The 18,942-nt window shown below is 36.3% G+C and overlaps 1 protein-coding gene across 1 annotated transcript in view; it reads right to left on the bottom strand.

Annotated features, from left to right (window-relative positions):
- Positions 1-15: 15 nt before the first annotated feature.
- Positions 16-18,942, bottom strand: part of LOC146456288 (uncharacterized) — a 29,458-nt gene continuing 10,531 nt past the window's right edge. Inside the window, exons 2-17 of the mRNA XM_085093237.1 lie at positions 17,568-17,964; positions 16,105-16,269; positions 14,198-14,302; positions 11,637-11,854; positions 9,018-9,272; positions 8,176-8,568; positions 7,891-8,052; positions 7,076-7,451; positions 5,772-5,945; positions 4,999-5,165; positions 4,617-4,668; positions 4,145-4,236; positions 2,939-3,541; positions 2,572-2,662; positions 1,014-1,117; positions 16-409 (exon numbers count right to left, since the gene is read on the bottom strand). Coding sequence (XP_084949363.1) covers positions 311-409; positions 1,014-1,117; positions 2,572-2,662; positions 2,939-3,541; positions 4,145-4,236; positions 4,617-4,668; positions 4,999-5,165; positions 5,772-5,945; positions 7,076-7,451; positions 7,891-8,052; positions 8,176-8,568; positions 9,018-9,272; positions 11,637-11,854; positions 14,198-14,302; positions 16,105-16,269; positions 17,568-17,964 — 3,453 coding nt within the window. The 3' untranslated portion in view covers positions 16-310. The remainder of the gene's footprint in view (positions 410-1,013; positions 1,118-2,571; positions 2,663-2,938; positions 3,542-4,144; positions 4,237-4,616; positions 4,669-4,998; positions 5,166-5,771; positions 5,946-7,075; positions 7,452-7,890; positions 8,053-8,175; positions 8,569-9,017; positions 9,273-11,636; positions 11,855-14,197; positions 14,303-16,104; positions 16,270-17,567; positions 17,965-18,942) is intronic.

Below are 18,942 nucleotides of genomic sequence, written 5' to 3'. Positions count from 1 at the left end.
AAGAAGCAGACTAAACATTTTAAATAGAATTTTATTTAAATTTTCCATCATTTTAAACTTTCCTTAAATTATCTAGCTAACAAACAATTCTCCAAAACCATGGGTAAAATTAAGCTTTGCATACAGCATAGAAATCTTTTGAAGCGAAAAAATATGTTAACAATGTCTGAACTTTTAATATTTTAAATTGGAGAGTTTTGTGACACTATTGTGTCAGTGCATAATGGAAGAGAGCGAAACATTTGCTAGCGAAATGCAATAAGAGTAGCTCTTAAATATAGAATCTTACATCATCTATGTTACAAATATATTATCTTTTTAAACTTTCAATGAAGAAATGGAGTTTGTCTAGGCCTTGTCTTAGTGTGGTCTTCTCCTCAAGAAGCTCCTTTTTTGCTTGAACAAGGTTCTGAAAACAAGCAAATCAATGGGAATATTGTTATTTGTTGACAGAACGCGAGAACAAAGTTACATTTCCTGCACATAGTTTTCATATAAACTGGCATTTGAAATGTTGGTTCTTGTACCCATGCAAGGCACAACCCACATGAGTCACAGGGAACTACTGACGCTTCACTGTACCAACACAGCTCGTTCAATTGCTGAATTACTCAGCCTGAAAAATTTATATTTTGAATGTATGATTTATGCTCCACTGTTGACAATGTATTTTAACCAAATTTTGTAATCTCACTGTTGACTTGGAATATCACCTTGTTCAAGGAAAGTGCAGCCACGTTGAAAATGGTTTTAATGAAAGTAAGAATTTACAAGAGACAGATTTAGATTCTCATGTCAGGTTTGAGGAGAAAATGATGCTCTGTGCTCTAAACAAGTTGTGGACACCATTGGAACAGATTTTTGTGATTTTGTATGACAACTGCATGTAAATTTTACATTTTTTTAGGACAAAAGATTCCCCTTATTCCTCAAACCTATGGAAATTGTACATTGTCTGGGCATAAACTGATTTATGCTAACCAATCCGGTACAGTATTCATTGTCAAACATACTGTCATTTGAAGACTAAGGGCTTGTGCCTCTTCATTTAGGGAAACATTTTGTGACTTCAACAGATCAGCATTGTCTTGGAGTACACCTAATTCCAGACCCCTCTCTGTGAAAATAATAATAATAGAAGCAAAATTAGCATTCATTTGACAAATTCATATTTTTACACTAAATTACTGTAAATGACAAAATGATTGAATTATTTTTAACTGGCAGGTGTTACGTGTATCTGATTTGTGTTTCTTTGTTTGAAATAGCACTTTTTTGCTTCACTTGAGGTGCAATCTTACGGTAGACTTCACTGAAATAAAGCTTTACTCAGAAACTAAAGGCACAGACTGCAATATGGCAAACGCAAATTGTTTAGCAATGAAAAAACGTTTCAATCATTTTGTCACAATCAACAATTTTTCATGGAAGCTACACTAATTATTTGTATAAAACAAAATTAAATGGGGGAACTCAAGGCTGTTGAAACAACATCCACATATAAGGATGATGATGTATTTTTATTACTGACCAAAGATGTTGCATCCTGCAAGAAAACAACACCAGTTATCTCAACTAACAACAAACCACTGTGGAGATACATTCCAGATACCATCATATTATGTGGTGTAAAAAAAAAAAAATCAGTCACTGTTATAACCCTGTTTACAGTATGGTGACCTTTTTACTGTCTAATCCATTGGAGACAGCAGAAAAGATAAGTCTAATCCCAAGAAGACTGCTGAAAATATATAACTGCCAACTCTCACGCATTATGCGTGAGTCTTACGCCTGCTGACTAAAGACATCGATCTCACGCATCAAGGCCAATTTCTCACGCCTGACTCACAAATCCGGACGAGTTGTTGTAAAAAAACTTCATTTCATTTCAGATTTGTTATGTATTATTTCTTTCCTCTTTTTAACAATTGCAAAAGCTTTCAAATGTCCACAATCCGTTCAAATCGTTAGTGTTCAAAGGTCATTGGAATATCTTCGGACATTTTTGGCAACGTTCGGAAGTCTTCGCAAATCATCGGGAAATCTTCGGAAGTGGTTCGGACGTTTTCGGAAATCCCGGTCATGACGAGACAAAAATCTCACGCATTTGACTCAGAAAAAGTTGGCAGGTATAAAAATAGATGATAAAAGAAGCAGAGACATATAACAAATATTTGCGCAATAGCGGAACTACGTAAAACTAAAGTGTAGTTCCACTATTGCGCAAATATTTGTTATATAAGCGTATGTCCCAATGCAAATTCTCATTATACCTGAAGAAGGCTGGTTTGGCCAGCCGAAATATAGTAACCTTTAAAACATAATTCTACGTTGTATCGGTCTCTGCTTCTTTTATCATTTATATTTGTTAAGCCGATCAGGTCAACAATTGATCCAAAGTATACCAGCAGGGTTATCGTCCACGGTTGTTGCTTAGACTTAACGCATAAAATAGAGTCTGTGCCAGTTCCACTACTCTACTCATACATTAGTGGCAGTTTGAGTTCTTAAGCTGTAGATTATTACTGTACAGTAGTTACTTACAAGTTATTTTGAATTGCAGAAACTCACCTGCAGCATACATGTAATATGACTTCATGACAGCTTCTACCCCTGACCACTTGTATGTATCCCTTTCTTCAGATGATTTGTTCGTCACATCCTAAAAATGATGATACAAGAACATGAAATTTCTATTAGTGAGACCAAACATTGCCTGACTACACACTCGAAGGACAGTAAGCTGTTTACTTCAATAATTTCTTTACACAGTCAGAGTGACAATGACACATGACAAACACTACATTAATTTTTTTTTACCATTCCACTGTGTTCTTGTGTCATAACTTGAGACTCAGCATACAGCTCACCACACAAATTTCTAGTTAACTGCATATTAGTATGACCTTTACATAACCTGTCTAACAACAAACCTTACCTTAGTTAGAGGTGTCACTTGTTTGTTTTTACTCCCAACTTGTTCCATTAGAGGCAAGGACCCAAACTGATGACTTTGTATTCCTGGTGACCGTTGTGAAAGGTAGTCCCTTGTTTCTTGTTCACTAAGAGAAATTCCTGTACTTCTCAAGGGCTCAGGTCTAATTGGTTGAGTCCGATGATCTTGTCTTACATGAGGTGCGACACCACCATGATCATGTGAAATTGACAACAGCCCTGTATGCCGAAGATATGGTGGTCGAAATTGTGATGCACTTATATTACTAAAGGGATCTTCCATATTAGTCAAGGACTGAAGTGTTAGACGAGGGGGAAGCTGATTACTGGTATTACTCATATCAGGGTTTTGTTGATATCTTTCATCACTGCTGCGCCGAAAGATCCTGTTATCAAAGGGATATGAAGAAGTCCTTTTCTCTCCTTCCTCTGTTTTTATTGTAACTGGTTGCTGTTTTTCAGCATCCTTGCTTCTGTTTTCTTTCTTTTCTTGTTCCTGTAGGAGTTGTTGTTTTTGTCGGGTTATTGGTCCTGTTATTGCATCAGGGTCCAAAGAACTTTGACTATTGTCGGAGTCTCTGTCATTCTACAAACAAAAGGATGGCATAAATCAGCTTTTCACTCACTGCAAACCATAAGCAAGTTCCTTCCCTGATAAACCAAGGAAAGAGTGGATACTGTATGTACTAGTGATTAATGGCACAACGTTATAACAGTCAATCCATGTCACGCATGCATGACTGGTATTATTTTTTAAAATTTGAACACAGTTTTGAAATTTACATGTCAGTTTTAAACATCGCCAACAAGACTTCAGAGTTCCCATAAAAATTCCCCTAGTTCATTGACAGTATAAAGCTATAAATTTTCTTTACATTTCAGCATTAAGTATTTTAAGAACAGTAATAATTTGTTTCCCAAGTATTTTGAACCTTTTTTCCAGTTAATGCGTCTTTTTCAGAAAGATTTCCAGAGAAATGTTTTATATTCCATTCAAATGCCAGACATTACAACAAGGAATTTGAATGTTCATTTCATTCTTGGAAATACTGGTCACACATGACGTGGATTGACTGTAACTTTTGCCACTGAGTACAGAGAGTGTTAACTTTAATTAAAAATTTCACATTACATTAACATGTTGTATTGTAAGGCAATAGTGTTGCAAACAGCCATTTCGTATTGTCACCTCTTTATCCCTGCGTGCACGCTTTGGGGGCCGTCCTCTACTTTTCCTGTTCTTTCGTTCACTTCTCTTTATCTCATAAGACTGTTCCAGTTCTAAAAGAAACATAATTTTATGTACAAAATTACTTTAAAGTGAACAAATATGGATTTTCATCTAAAATGGTTCCAATTCATCCATCTTAATCAACTTGAAATGATAACAAAAAAATGGTATAACTTTAAAGTGTCAATTTCTGTTAGTAGTTAATTAAGCATGAAATCAGATTTCCAAATGGAGAAAACGTAAAGAGAAACAGATGGAGGTGGCTATTTTTGTCTCCTACTTTCACTACTCCCTTCTTCCAAGCTTAATAATGGTGCTGAACATTTACAGTACTATGGGAAGGTAATGTCTAAAATAATAGTCTTAATTAACCTAGCATTAAAAATGATATATTGAACATTACAACAATGATGTCAAGTGATGTACTGACCTTGCCTTTTGTTGGGTGGTAGCAGACCAAGTTTTGCCATGAAATCTAGTTTCTGTTGAATAAGGCATACATGGATAAGCACGACTATAATTTATGTTACCAGGATAATTATTCCAATACATTGAATGTCTTTCAGCTCAAATAATGGCAGAGATACCATTAATGATATTTAACCCATGGTCTTAGCTTGTGGAATATAAATTCAGTCTTGCCATCATCCTCTGGGTTTAATTTAGTGCAAAGGAGATGGGTTCAGAGTGGTTATTTGAGGCAGTAATTATTGGGAAAATTTTTGTAAAAGGGTGGATACTTTGAGGAATTATGCTGTTGTTGAAATAGTCAAAATGGCAGTTTTGCTGTCAGGCTTGAAGAAGAGACTGACCTCCTGGCTTGGAAGAGGAGCTGCTGCGGTGCTGACATTACTATCGCGATCATCACCACCATTAAGATCCTCATCAGTGGTCAAGTTGCTAGATGAATCCACACCATTTTCATTGCCATGATCATCTTCATACTTTCTTTTCAAGGTTGGCTCTCCTTGGCTTATTTCTGCAAAGAAATGTATGCTTGTCAGGCTATTGCTGGCACTATTCTCCTTGGTGACAAGGCTGATCTGCTTGTTTTGGTCTACCCAGCATTAAATGGTTTCTCACAAGGGTTAAAAAAAACCATGTATAACCCAATAACAACTGAGCACAACTCCACTATCAGCTTACAAGGTGGTGATAAATTTGCTACTCTGCATGCATGTCAACACAACTTAGTATAGCAGACTCACTCATTTCGGTATCATCCATGTAAGCTATAATTAAGCTATATATAATTATTAGTACAGTATATGGCATTCTGCCACCCTTACTTCTCAGAACTGTTAATTTTCAAGTTGACCGCTCTTCTATTTGTTAACAAGTGTTATCAGCATATTTACAGAAATAACCTCTCTCCTTCTTTGTTTTTTTTTCAATAGGTGTTTAGGCAGTCAACTTCAAAGTGTTTCATGCTATTTTAACCTACTTTTGCTGGCAAGCCCAACTAAATTTGAAACCAAAAGTTAGAGTACTTTCAAGCCCTAGGCTTGTATTTAGAATTTTACAGAAAGCTGGGTGAAAATCATAAAAATAATTGTTCAGTTGGATATGATAAAATAAAGGTTACCTTTCTTTCTATCCACAGTGACCAGCCCTAGTCCCTCAAGAAATCTCAGTTTAGAAGGATCATGCCTTATCTTGTTTGTCACTTTAACTGGAATTTCTTCAGAAACTCTTTCAACTTTTATTCTTTTAGGCAGGCTGGGTGAAGACCCTTCAGATGACTTTGGTCTCTGCCCATCTATAACACAAATGTTGGTAGAAAGTTGACATTGAGGCTCAAACACATAATAACTTTAAAGAAGGTATTTCATAGCTACAATTCCCATCTCCAGAAACTGTGAAAAAACTGTATGAGTAAGGGATTGTGGGATTATTTAGGTAAACGGATGGACTTCGCACCAACGAATAAGGCAGCGTATTTTTCTGCATTTTCTGCTATAAATAGTTTTCGCCTAAAAGAGTATTTCCTGTACAACTGACTGCTGAGAAATGCACTTATTTATTGGCACAATTTCCACCTGTCTACCCAAATGATCCCATAATCCTTCACTCACAACAGTCTTCTCATAGTTTCTGGAGTGAGGAATGGGCCATTCAGTGTTGGACAGCAGCTGTCAAAATTTGCACCTTGTCTTTGTATGTCCAAGTTTGCTGCCCTGTTTTCAAATTAATACTAATTTTACTGCATTTGAATTTTCCTTAATCATTTTGTTCAAATTTGTCCACCCTTGACTTAGAGAAGTCACATCAATGCCTATAATTATAACAACGATGAACAACTTGAAAATGGTGTCATGATGACTCCAAAATGTTGATTTTTACTTGCTGCCGATGGCAATAGTATTATTGTAGTCTGTAATAATTCTGGGGCCACTTTACTCCAATGCAAAGCTGAATTACAGAGGAACCAATGAGGTGAGAACAGATGTCACCATATACCTTAATAATTATATGAAATTAATGCTCCATGAAATAAATGCAAATTTATTTCATTAATTTTTGACTTTAAGTTAAATTTTCAATTTCAGAGATGACTTTTTTTCCACTAAATGCCTTTTGAATCAACATACCCTACTCTACATGTACTATCTTGCTAGAATATGATAGCTCTCAACTAAAGCTAATTTCCCTGATTTGGAGGTTTTACTTCAGTACTCTTTCACATGAATGTCTTTTATTTCAATCTAACTTTCTCTTCAATTCATGTTCATTTAAAGGCACATTAATTTCAAATAAAAATCGTGAGAAATAAACACGTGCAAGCATTAATTTCCTAAAATAAGATACACAGTAAAGGTACAATTACAGCCAGTTCAGTCTATATTTTATTCCACAGACCAATTGAGAATATAATGAACTAACTCATACCATGGTTATAATCCCCATTGACAAGTGCCATTCTGTCTCTTCTTTGCCACTCCCTGTCTCCACCACCTCTGCCCTTATCCGTCCTTGGTACAACACTAAGGAAACCCTCATGGCCAAAGGGATTAGAGTCTAAGTACGGTGATTCACGCACAGCCAGTTGCTCTGATGGTGGCCCCGCTGACCTCCTCATACTTTCAGTATGAGGATGTCTGATGTCAAGTTCATTTCCATAACGATCACCGAACCCCTTCGCTTCTGGAGGAGGTGGGTGAAATGGATGAAATGGAAAACCTCGGTAAAGATTTTCTGCCTCCCTACCAACTGCCAAGCGAGCTAAGGTTGGGTCACTTTTGTGATGTTCAACAGAGAGAGGACTCTTGTAGGAAGAAAAGACAAGAAAATGACTGTGTTAATATACATTTCATCAGGTACAGAGCTCCTGTAATCGGTTCTTGTATACTGGGAAAAATGTAATTAACAACTGAATGCTTTTTGGTTTTTAAGACTGCCAGAGATAAACATATAACCCAAACCAAATGGCTTCCATGCAACTTGGAGAAAGATCAAGTCACAGGTCTGGTCACAGCTCACTCTCTGAGGTGGGCAGCTATCTTTTTTCCAAGTGCTGCTGTTGTTGCTGATTTTTTGTAACCATATCAAAGTAAATTCCAGTTGCTTATCAGGGCACCACCGTAGCTTAATCACATATTACAAAAATACACATCTGTTCATACATATTACATCAGATGTAATCAATGTGTGCAATTAACCACATCTATTTCCATTGTCATTACAAGCTAAATCAAGCTACATACATTACTGGACTCCAGGCGTTGTTGGTGAAGAGGCTGAGGATAGTGTACAACACCAAGCCCTGCAGGTTTGTCCTGTTGCAAGTGATGGCGTGGCCAGTCTTCCCCTGCCACACGGAGACCTTCTTTTTGTTCAAACATCAACCGCTCATGTAATAAGAACTCCTGATGAAAAAAATGATTTATTAATATTTTGTTAAGTAAACATCAGATGCATCAGTGCCATTACATGCTGCCTTTACAAACAATGATAATCACTGAATTTATTTTTTATACTAATTCACAAACCTGTCTCTCACGTTCTCTCACAAATTCTGCATGCCTCTCATCTAGAGGGTGGAGAGGGTAAGGAGCATCTCTAGGGGGATGGACTAAGTAAGGATGAAGCACAGGTACTTCATGGGCTGGGAGAAACATTCTTTTGTATTCTCCTGGTCTTGCCATCTTTGATGCCAGGATGGGATGATCACCTCGGACATGAAGGCTGTGGTTTCTAGGTGGCTCAGATGAGCTGGATGTTGGTGTCCCTGCAGAGGGCGTACCATGTCCATGAACAGGACAGGATCCTTGTTTATGCTCCTGGTAGAAGGCCCGCTGTAGTGGTCCCTCTGTAGAACTTCGTTTTGGCTCTCCAGGAGTGCTGTCATTTTCTTTATCTTTCTTTGTAGATTCCCCTGTTTCCTGGATATTCAAGAGTTCAGCAAAAAAAATTAAAAAAAAAAATATGCAGATATTCTTAGAAAAGTAGTGAAATGCAGCCACAACATATTTAACCTGGCAGCCTTTTTCTGTACTTTTCTGCTGAGTTATTTTAAGACCTGCCTTTCTGATTTTAAATCAGCACTCCACCAAGTGAGTAAAACTGACAGCTCCACTCAACAATAAAGTTCTTGAATATCACAGAGAGAATTATCCAGGTTTAAGAAGTTCTTCTGATTAGTCACTATTGATTGTATTGACTGTATTAAATCAGAGACTAAGTATGCCATGGTTTCATCACACGAGTGTATTAATTTCTGTCCTCACACCTGCTTGTGAGTATCACCACATATTAGACAAGTGTGAAATAGTTCCCAGGTTCATTATATACTTCTTACTTAAATACAAGGAGAGCAAAAATAATATCAAACCTGTTTTCTGGTTTCCCGCGATTCAGAATTATCAGCAGATCGCAGATGAGGTGAGTTCTTCCTAACAAATGGTTCAACACTTCCTGGTGGCAAATGCCGAGTGGCATCTCCAACATGTCCTACAGAAATGTCAAATGGATCCACTATTATTGTGCCATCAGGTAGCATGGAATGTCGCTCATGTTGCTGCCTTAAATGTTCAGCTGCCCGCTGCTGTCTCCAGGTGCTAAATCGCATATCAGGATGCTCCATTACCTATGAAAATAACCACACACTTAGAAATACCTTCTTTTGACTTTCCATACTATGGTAAGTTCCAACAAATTGTAGACATTTTCTCTCTTTTGCTGAATATTGAATACACAATTCCAGAAAAAAAATAAACATCCCTACTCAAAAGATGTGGGAAGTCATTAAAAATTCCCAGGGTGAAGAGGAGATTTTCACAGGAATTGGAGGGAGGGGGGGGGGGGGCAAACAAAATCTTTCCATGGGATGGGTGTGGATGTCCTCTTGGGCAACACAATATGAGAGTGTTTTTGATCATCAGATTCATATAATGTGGAAAATTACAAGTCAGAGTTTTTTTGCATTTAACCCCTTCACTGCTAGCCCCCATGTTATCCCCTGTGCCAAGCCTGTCTTCCTCTTTTTGAGGTATTTAAAGTTTCCTCCAATCAAATGTAAATAGCTCTTTAGCAATTGAACATAACCCAATAAAAGTATACATTTCTGAAATTACAATTAAAAATCTTTATTTTGAACTTGTGTGATTACTGATTTTTGTAATTTGATACTTGTTGATATCATCTGAATACAAAAATTTGCATCAATTAGCAAAATTTTGGGGATACAAATAAAAAATTGAGCCTATTTAGTTTCAAATATTATTTTACGAGTAATCTGAAGCAACTTAAACAATTGTTGAATATTTTGGGCTAGTATTATTTACAGAAAAACTATCAAAATAACTTTTTGAACAAGAACATTTAGTAATAAAAAATATCTGAACACAAATGGCTTTTACATTCAAAGTTGCCATACTAAATTTCGCTAAATTATTTAATGACTGTGTACAATAGAAATAAATCTAAGGAGTGCTTTCTGATCAACAGTGAGTTCACTCCCAGTAATTGAATTTTCTGTGATAAAGTTCAAAACAGGGAAAATAACAAAGTCCTGGATTGATTGGACAGGTCGGACAGTGGTAGCGACTGTCCTTGCACACTCCCTTCTTGAAACACACTCTGCATCTCTTCTGAGGCATTCGTTCAGAGGTTGTCTCTGGAACTGGTGCAACATAGTGATGCTCAGTAAGCCTTATGATATTCTCCTCTCTGGAGATCTCCATGTCGGCACCATTTACATTTTCAAACAGAAGGGCAATCACCTCACGCTGCTGAAATCCCCGGAATGGTTTTCGACCCCCAACTTTTTGATAAACAATGAAGCTGTTGAGCATTGAAAGCAGCATAAAGTGGATGGCCACCTTCTTGTACCACTTGAGGGTTTTGCAAGGTACCTCGTAGCTGGTCAGTGCGGTCAACCCCACTCATGTACTTGTTGAAATCAGCAATACAGGTTGGCTTTATAAGATTGCCCTCAGGTATAAACTTGTCTGCATAGCAATTAGCTTCTGCTACAAAACAATTGAGCAAGTTATCATTGACGAATAGGGCAAAAAAAACCATGTGGTTCAAACCCTGCTTTCTGTACTTGTAGACCAGAATTTCCTGCGAATGGAATGTCACGCGATGTTGTCCCACGTGCCATTTGCCAGACAAGGGGAGCTTGTTGTTGTCATGGGGGTCTTTGCCTTGCACGGTTCACTCGATTCCCACCACCTCCACCATCAGAAGCTTCATCATTACTGCTTTCTTCAGAAACTTGAGCAATATTTTCTTCGCTAGATGAAGAGACATCAACACTAGACTTGTCACTTTCGTCTTCACTCGCCGTCTCATACGCTTCGCTTTCATCAATTTCAAAATCTTGCTCGTCACCAGAATTATTCCAAATCCTTTCTAGAGCTTCCTGGGTATTATACCTTGGCTCCCTCGCCAAAATATTTTTAAAAATTCTCAAACTCGCGACACGAATGTCATGCTATGGCGGAAAGTTACACGCAAACAAAAATCCAAAAAAGCTGAGGACGTTTTTCTTGGAGACTGGTAACTAAAAGTCACCAGTCTACCAATAATAATAATAATAATAATGATAATATTATTATTATTATTATTAAATAATAATAATAATAATAATAATAATAATAATTCTTTATTAAAACATTCCACACAAATTGCTATTTACAAGTTAAAAGAGCTATTAAAAACCTATTTACAATTCATTTCGATTAAAAAAAGATAATATTTTCAAGCAAAATTTCAGTAATAATTTTTTTAAATATTTGATTGCGAGAAAAAAAATCTGAGACTACTTTCAAACAATGTTTTCGTAAGGAAAAAGAAAAAAAAAACAAATGTCATGAAGTTTTAAAAATAATACTTAAATAATTATTATTATTATTATTATTATTATTATTATTATTATTATTATTATTATTATTATTATTTAATTTCGATAAATTTCCAACTAGAAATATCTTTATGATGGTCTTACCGGCGGTGGATAAGGTGTTGGGTAGAATGCTGGCAACATGTGAGCTTCTGGACCTTCTCTCTTGGAGGCCAGGAGTGGTGGTGGCCCAGGTGGATGGGCCCCACGAGGCACATATATTGGTAAGTCTGGCTTAGCACCATAAGCTTGGTAAAATGCCACAGGGGCATGTGGGGGCTCTGGAGGGTAGTGCTCTGACAGCATGGGTACTTCTGAATGACCTGAATTACATTACGACAAAATAAAAACATTAGTTTAGACCTTCAATTCCATTTCATCTGGGCAGGTTATCATTTTAAATGAAATACTTTTCAGCATGAAATGCTAATTAAAAAGTGAAATCATTTAAATGAAAAGACTTTTAAGCAATACAGTTACTGCTGCTTTTTTAAACTTGGGCACACAAGGGTCAAAAGTCCATACTTTAATAACATTATTAATACTGTAATATCAACCAACGCTATAATAAAACAACAATAATTATTGTTTAGAGCTCTATTCCCTCAAATAGAATTTCTTATGTTTGGTTTTGTCATCACCATTCTGCACAAGCTAGAAAACAAAGAATGCAAAATAACATTGTATTTTATCACTGAAAAATAGGTGACAAAAATTGGATCAACGTAAGGTTTTTTCAGGTGTCTTAATAAAACAGACCTAGTAGATATTTTCAGTTAGCATCATTTAAAATAACTGAAACAAATTCCTCACTGAAACACGCTATATTTGTAGATTGTTAATATGATCTTCCCTCTGAATAGAAGTTAACAAAAATTGGAGATTCAGTATAACACAGCAAAGCCATAAATTTTCATGACATACACATTTTGTAAAATTCTGTTTCTGTTGTTTTAAGTCTACTTTATTTATTGCTTTAAAATGAAAATCTTTCAGCAAGAAGAAAAGCTTACAGTATCTTAAATATAAAGCACATAATAGAGTATCAACTCAGATCATTACCTTTTCACATACAGTATTTTGCAGAAAAAAAGCAACATAATTTTGAGAAACATATTACAGATGATTAAAGCACTGATCAAAGCTCCATTAAAAAGGAAAATTTATCTTTTTAGTTTTATGAACCAAAATCAATGCAGAAGAGAATGCAATTTAGCTCCAAGACACAATATGTTCGATCTATGTTCATCAAGCAACCCAACATTTACATATAGCATTAAATAAATAGAAAATCCTTATTTGAATTAACTCCTGGCAGATAGCTGTGTGAAGATTGCGACTCGCTTTTGATCATTCAAATTAATTGACAATGAATTGACATCAACATAATTTTCCACCAGAAATGCAAGAGATGTTGATGCAAAGGAGTTTTGTGTAGGAATATTTATAAGTAGCATTATTGTCAATGACCTGCTATTCAAGACAAATAAAAATGTGTTTTGGTTTTATCTGCTAATGAGAAACAAAGGCCTGAATTTCTAAGATCAAACTTCTAGCACCCACATAAAACCTTGCAACAAAATCAACTTGAATTTAACTTCAAAGGATAACTTAGAAACCTCAAAGAAACTCCAGGCCACAACAAACTGTTTAATGGTTTTAACTCCTTCCTTGTGAAAACCTTGTGCAATTATAAATAGCCCCCTACCAAACATGAATAAATATTGTTTGAATTTTACACAACTTGGAGCAAAATTTAACCTTGCTATCAACACAACTATGTTACCTCTGTTATTTTGTGAGCAACATAAAGGAAAAACAGAATTTCTACCTGACTCAAATCACCTTTAAAAGCCTGAAGAAAATCCACCACAACTCAGTGATCTTATAAATTATTCAGCAACAATGAAAGGCATAAGGTATGAATGTGTTTGGAGATTTCTATGATTCTACCCTTTTGTCACTTTGCTAAGCAACTGAAATTCTCACAAGTGGAATGCAAATGATCAAAACTAAACTCAGAATTTACCTTTTAAGGTAAATTTACCTTTGGTTTCAGTTCCAAAACATTTTGAACTGTCTTTGAAATTTCACCTAGAAGTGCCTCAAAACCATTTTGCTTCTTGTACAAATAATTCATTAAGTTACACTTTGTAAGACCTGCAATGTGAGACTAACTCATGCGCGGTGATTCTTGCTTACCCTAGTTGTCTCCAGGGCCACAAAGATAACTTGTGTAGGTAAACTGGGCAAATTTGTGCATGAGTCTAGTCTTGTCAGGGTTGATATTACAAAGGAAAGGTAGTCAGATATGCAGACAGGTGGCTATGGTCCAAATTAAAATAAACAAGGCTAAAAAGTGCAAGGCTCATTATTCAAATAGCTTACTTCCACACCAGAGAGTGAATAAAATTGCAATAAATTTCAATTTTAACTCAAGAACAGTTAATTACTCTTCTGAGGAAAACTAAATGACCAACATATATACTGTCAATTCACCCTCAAACCCACAGCACTGAAAAGACACCTCTGCCTGCTGCCACAATATTATTTGATTCAATTCAAATTAAATATTCTTCTAAAGGCAACATAATTCATCAACTGGGAAGGCCTCTAGAATGAAAATAACTACTTTCAAGCTTTCTTTTGAAACAAAGATGCCCTACCTCTGGGCACTGATGAAAAAACACCTGGCATCACCTCATGGCCCATACGGGGGTGGTTAATTTCTGGCCTCTGGGGACCCCTACTAGAGTCACGATTTTGCTCACCTTTAGGAAGAAATAAAAACAAAACAGGTGAACATTGTAGTTCAAAACCTTTTTTTTTTTTTTCATTGAAAATTTTACAAACCAGTTTAATTTTTATTCCCTTTTTCTCTGATTATGGTAATGAATACTGCACAAAGGAAAATAAAAATTGAACTGTTTTGAAAAAAAAAATTAAACCAAAAGAAAATTAAACCACAACACATGCATGATAATAGTAATTGTTAGCATAACACAAGCTTAATGCCACTGATATCTGAATTCAGTCTGGTAAAAATGTCCATGCACAATAGAGAGTACAAAAGCTTTGAAGTTAGGCCAGGCATTGGCATCCAAACAGCTGAGTATATATCTATTAACATAGCATTTTTCGTTTGAGGGGCAAGAAGTTACAGCTAAATTGAAGAATGATGGTAATTTTCTTCTACTCTCACTATATAAATGAGTACTCTGGTCACAAGAATCAAGTGTCCAATCACCAACAGGAAATTAGTTCAACAACTCTCCTACAATAGACAGAAAGGAGAACCTTTTTCTCTCTAATTCTGCATGTGGCTACTGCTTTATTTTTGTAGAATATTGCAGTAAAAAAGCAATGTATAAAATTCAAAGGGGTAAATGACCAGCTCTAGTCAGTGCCAAAATTGTGCAGTGTAATTTGAACGTGTTGAGGGGATAGTAATAGATACGGTTTGGCTCTCCATGGTTTACATACATGCAAGATCGCATGGTGAAGAAATTCAGTGAATCATGGGACACAGATAAACAGACAGTAAGCTTTCTTAATTGAAAAATTTATTCAGGCAGACCTGTGTTCACGCCTGAAAAGCAAATTTGTTCAATTTTCGCCTCGAGTGAGGCTACATGAAGGCAACTGAACCAAGCAAACTGCAAGTCACTAAAGCACAATTTCTCGACTCTATTAAACTGAGTAAGTTTTTCGAAAATTTCGCCAAAGCTATTTGAAATATGACAAATCCATCAATTTAACATAAAGCACGGTAAAATTCACATTCAAACCTGTAGTATTTTGTAAAGTGGATTTCCAGGAGTACACAAAAATTTCCGAGAATGTCTACAGCTCATGTGATGATTTGCAGATCTTGTTTGTGATTGCACATGTTTTGCCTTGACACAATCTCGAAAAAAGGAATTTCTTCGCTATGAACTCACTGATTTCCTCTTTTAAAGCAGCCGAGTGTTCCTTAGAAGTCATTCTTTTGATTTACAGTATTGAAAACCTGTGTTTTCCTTCCAAGAACCACAAACTGCAAACTTGAAAATCCACGCATGAGAGACACAGCAGCCATTTTGAATTGAAATACAAGGATCTTAGGTATGAATAAAGCCGACTGAGATCTTGTCAACCTGACATGGTGAACTTGACCCAACTTTGTGTAAATTCTACAATTCGGAAAGCTTCCGATTTGCAGACTTACACAACACAATAGCATATGCTACTATCAAAATATAACCATGTTCTCAAAAGGTATTCACTTCTCTTTTTAATAGGAACATAGCCTTCCATCGTAAAATTTGTGTGGCACATTCATAGCAATTTTTATGCACCAATACATTCTTACTTGCAGTAATTCCACAATGGTGAACTCTAGAAAGAACCTGGCAAATGTCTGGATACCAGGCAGAATAACTACAATTGTATAAAATTTGACAACCAAATTGGCTTATCATTAGGATATAATATATCATGTATTAAAAATATTGGCGCTTTGAAACTTTTCTTCCTTCAATTTTTGGTGGTTTTAGAAAACATTAATTTTATTATGTTACTTTATTGTACATACTTCCTGTTCGAGGATTTCTGTGATCTGGATCCAGAGGTGTAATGTTTGGCATGGGAGGTGTGCGAATAGCAATCACTGTAGGGCTCTGGTGATCTCCTCTCTCTTTGGTATTCACTTCACGATCACTTTGACCAGGTAACGGTGACGTACGTGATGGTGACATTCCTGTTAAAAGGATAATGAGATGAGTAAGATTCTCAGGAATACAACAGAAATCCCTCTCACTGGAACATTGTATCTCCAGGGTGCGACTGAGCTAAGCTAGGGAATATACCTTGCAAAGCCAAAAAGACAACTGTGTACTGAGAACTTCTAGGGATGAAAATGTTTAAAATACCCCAACAGTAGCATTTCTAATCAGTATACAGGCCTGACTGGTGTAACAAAATTCACATTGACCAATAAGCATTCATTCACAGCACTTACTGACAGCCATCAGCACCCAAACAACGGTAAACTTTATACTCTCATAAAAGAACAATGGCATTAATTGAGCAGAGAGCGCTGCCAAATTCATGTTAATCAAAAAGGAAGGAGAGGAGAGGAAACCACAGGCCAACATTTGGCACAACCCATACAGCTGCATGGTTCTTCTGTGGCTTGATTTTGACCACCATTCAGCAATAGATTTCCAGAAAATAATGCTTTCATTGAAAGCTGTTTTATGTGGTTTATGAGAATCAGATCTATACTCAAACAAAGTGTTTAAAAAAAGAGGCATTTGCTTCGAAAATCCTTAAAAAACAATGCAGTCACTGATAAGAACAGGCCTTACATAAAAGGTTTATACCAGTAATGTTCCAACACGACTGTAAGGGACGGTTCAAGTGCAAAGTTGACTCTGGGGGAAAATGAGTGTGTGCTCATACACGGTGGAACAAGACTGCAGGATCTGAGAATGGGGTGGAAATCAAGACTTGTTCCTTGTGTCCCATGAGAAAGTTAGCACACAAAAAGGAATTATATTCTTTTAATACAGCTAACACAAAAAAGTTAGGAGGAAGAGCTTACATATTGACCTCTGACAATACTACCGGTATATCATTCTGTATTTGTATCTGTCAAAGGTTTTTCGCCTTAAAGTGATAACTGATTTTTTTTATCATGACCCAACAAAGTGTTCGCCTTTACAGTGTTCAATTCACTGCACAAGCTATTAATATAATATGGCTAGCATCTACTGTGCTGTGCATACAATAAAAGGCTGCTTGTCTTGCTTCCCCAAGAAATACAGTAAGCCGTTCACTTGAAACTTGAATCATGTACTTGTATGAATAACAAAGGTGTTCCAGTTTGAGCATCAAGTACCAAGTTGATTTTTGAGTGAATCGAGTCTCACTGCTTGACTTGATCCTTCATACTCAATTCTCGCGACGACTGCCGTGAGTCGCGACTGTCAAGTTATAATTGAGCGGTACTGTAGTTAGACACAAATATATCACTAAGGGTGAACAGACTCTTACCTGTGCTTACAGCAGAGACACTGGGTGACACAGACTGTGAACTGTTCTCAGATTGAGGGGGTGATGAAGTTGACGATGGAACTGGTTTAGCTTGCTTTGCTAACTTTCGAAGGGCTGCTGCAAAACTGGCTTGGCCTCCTGACATGGACGTGTCAGTTGGCGCCGGAGTTGTTTCTTTGTTATGTAACACAGGTTGTAATCCAGGTGACAGCGATGTTGTATAGTGCATGGGGGACGCATTGGAGCTTTGATGGTTGGCCTTCAATGTCGGTCTTTTGTTTCTTGCCTGTGAAGAACTACCATCACCTTCCTCACTGTCCTCACTAGAGTCAATCACTATGACACGTCCTTTGGTATTCTTGGTTTTTGTACCTTTGATTTCACTGTCTTCAGGATTCTACATGAAAAACAAAGAAGAAGGCAACATAAGTTTAGTTGGTAGGGCTGTGATTTATAGGATAAGAGACCATGAGCTTAACCACAGACACTCAAGGAATTATACAAATGTTGGCTCTGTCAGTCAAATGAGGATGTAACCAGTCTACTCTGGCTTCAGTTCTTAGATTTGCAAGTTTATCAGCAGACATCAGAGCCAACATAAGCTCTTGAATAATTTTACGGAGGCCAAAGTACTCTATCAGTTGATAAAACCAAACAAAATTATCATGATTTCCAAACAAACTCTCTATTATAAGCAGCAACGAAATGCTGATGAACACTGAGGAGAATTTAGCATAATATTCTAAAGAGTATGTATATGTACAAAGATGGTAAAGACCTGTGAACAAAAAGGTTCATGCATATAATACAGATTAAGATTTCTTCTCACAGCAAAATAATGTGATTATAACGACAGTTCACTGGAATTAGAAGACCACGAAGAATGCCAAGTTGAAAGGCGAAAAATTGAAGTTAACTCATGTGGAATAAAAAAATGCAAATATATGACATGTTTATCAAGACAAAGAAAATCTCATGGTGGACATTGGATGCTAAGGTTTAAGCCATTCCTTTCTACCAAACACAGTCAAAGCAAAACTTGGGTACTTTGGTTACTTAATATTGAAATATCAATTAAATGTCTCCAATTTAGTTCCATGTACAACACAATATATAATGCTTAGACAACCAATAAATTTGCATCACTCCATTTTCAAAAACAATAACATGTTTCCCTTCATGCTGTATAAGATACTGGGTAATAATGTCTAGAATAAAACATTGGGACACAGGAGAATTTTATTTCATGTGTAGCATAATTTGTTTTCAGAACTATATTCCATCAACTTTTTATGATATCTTCATGCTGTGTTACTCTACTTACTAGAGCTTGAATGTAAAGCAAGATGATGTTTTCAATGATTTCAAGCAAATT

Source organism: Pavona decussata, unplaced genomic scaffold (assembly GCF_977016875.1).
Source record: "Pavona decussata unplaced genomic scaffold, jaPavDecu1.1 SCAFFOLD_258, whole genome shotgun sequence".
Classification (NCBI taxonomy): domain Eukaryota; kingdom Metazoa; phylum Cnidaria; class Anthozoa; order Scleractinia; family Agariciidae; genus Pavona; species Pavona decussata.
This window is presented reverse-complemented; position numbering and strand designations above follow the sequence as displayed.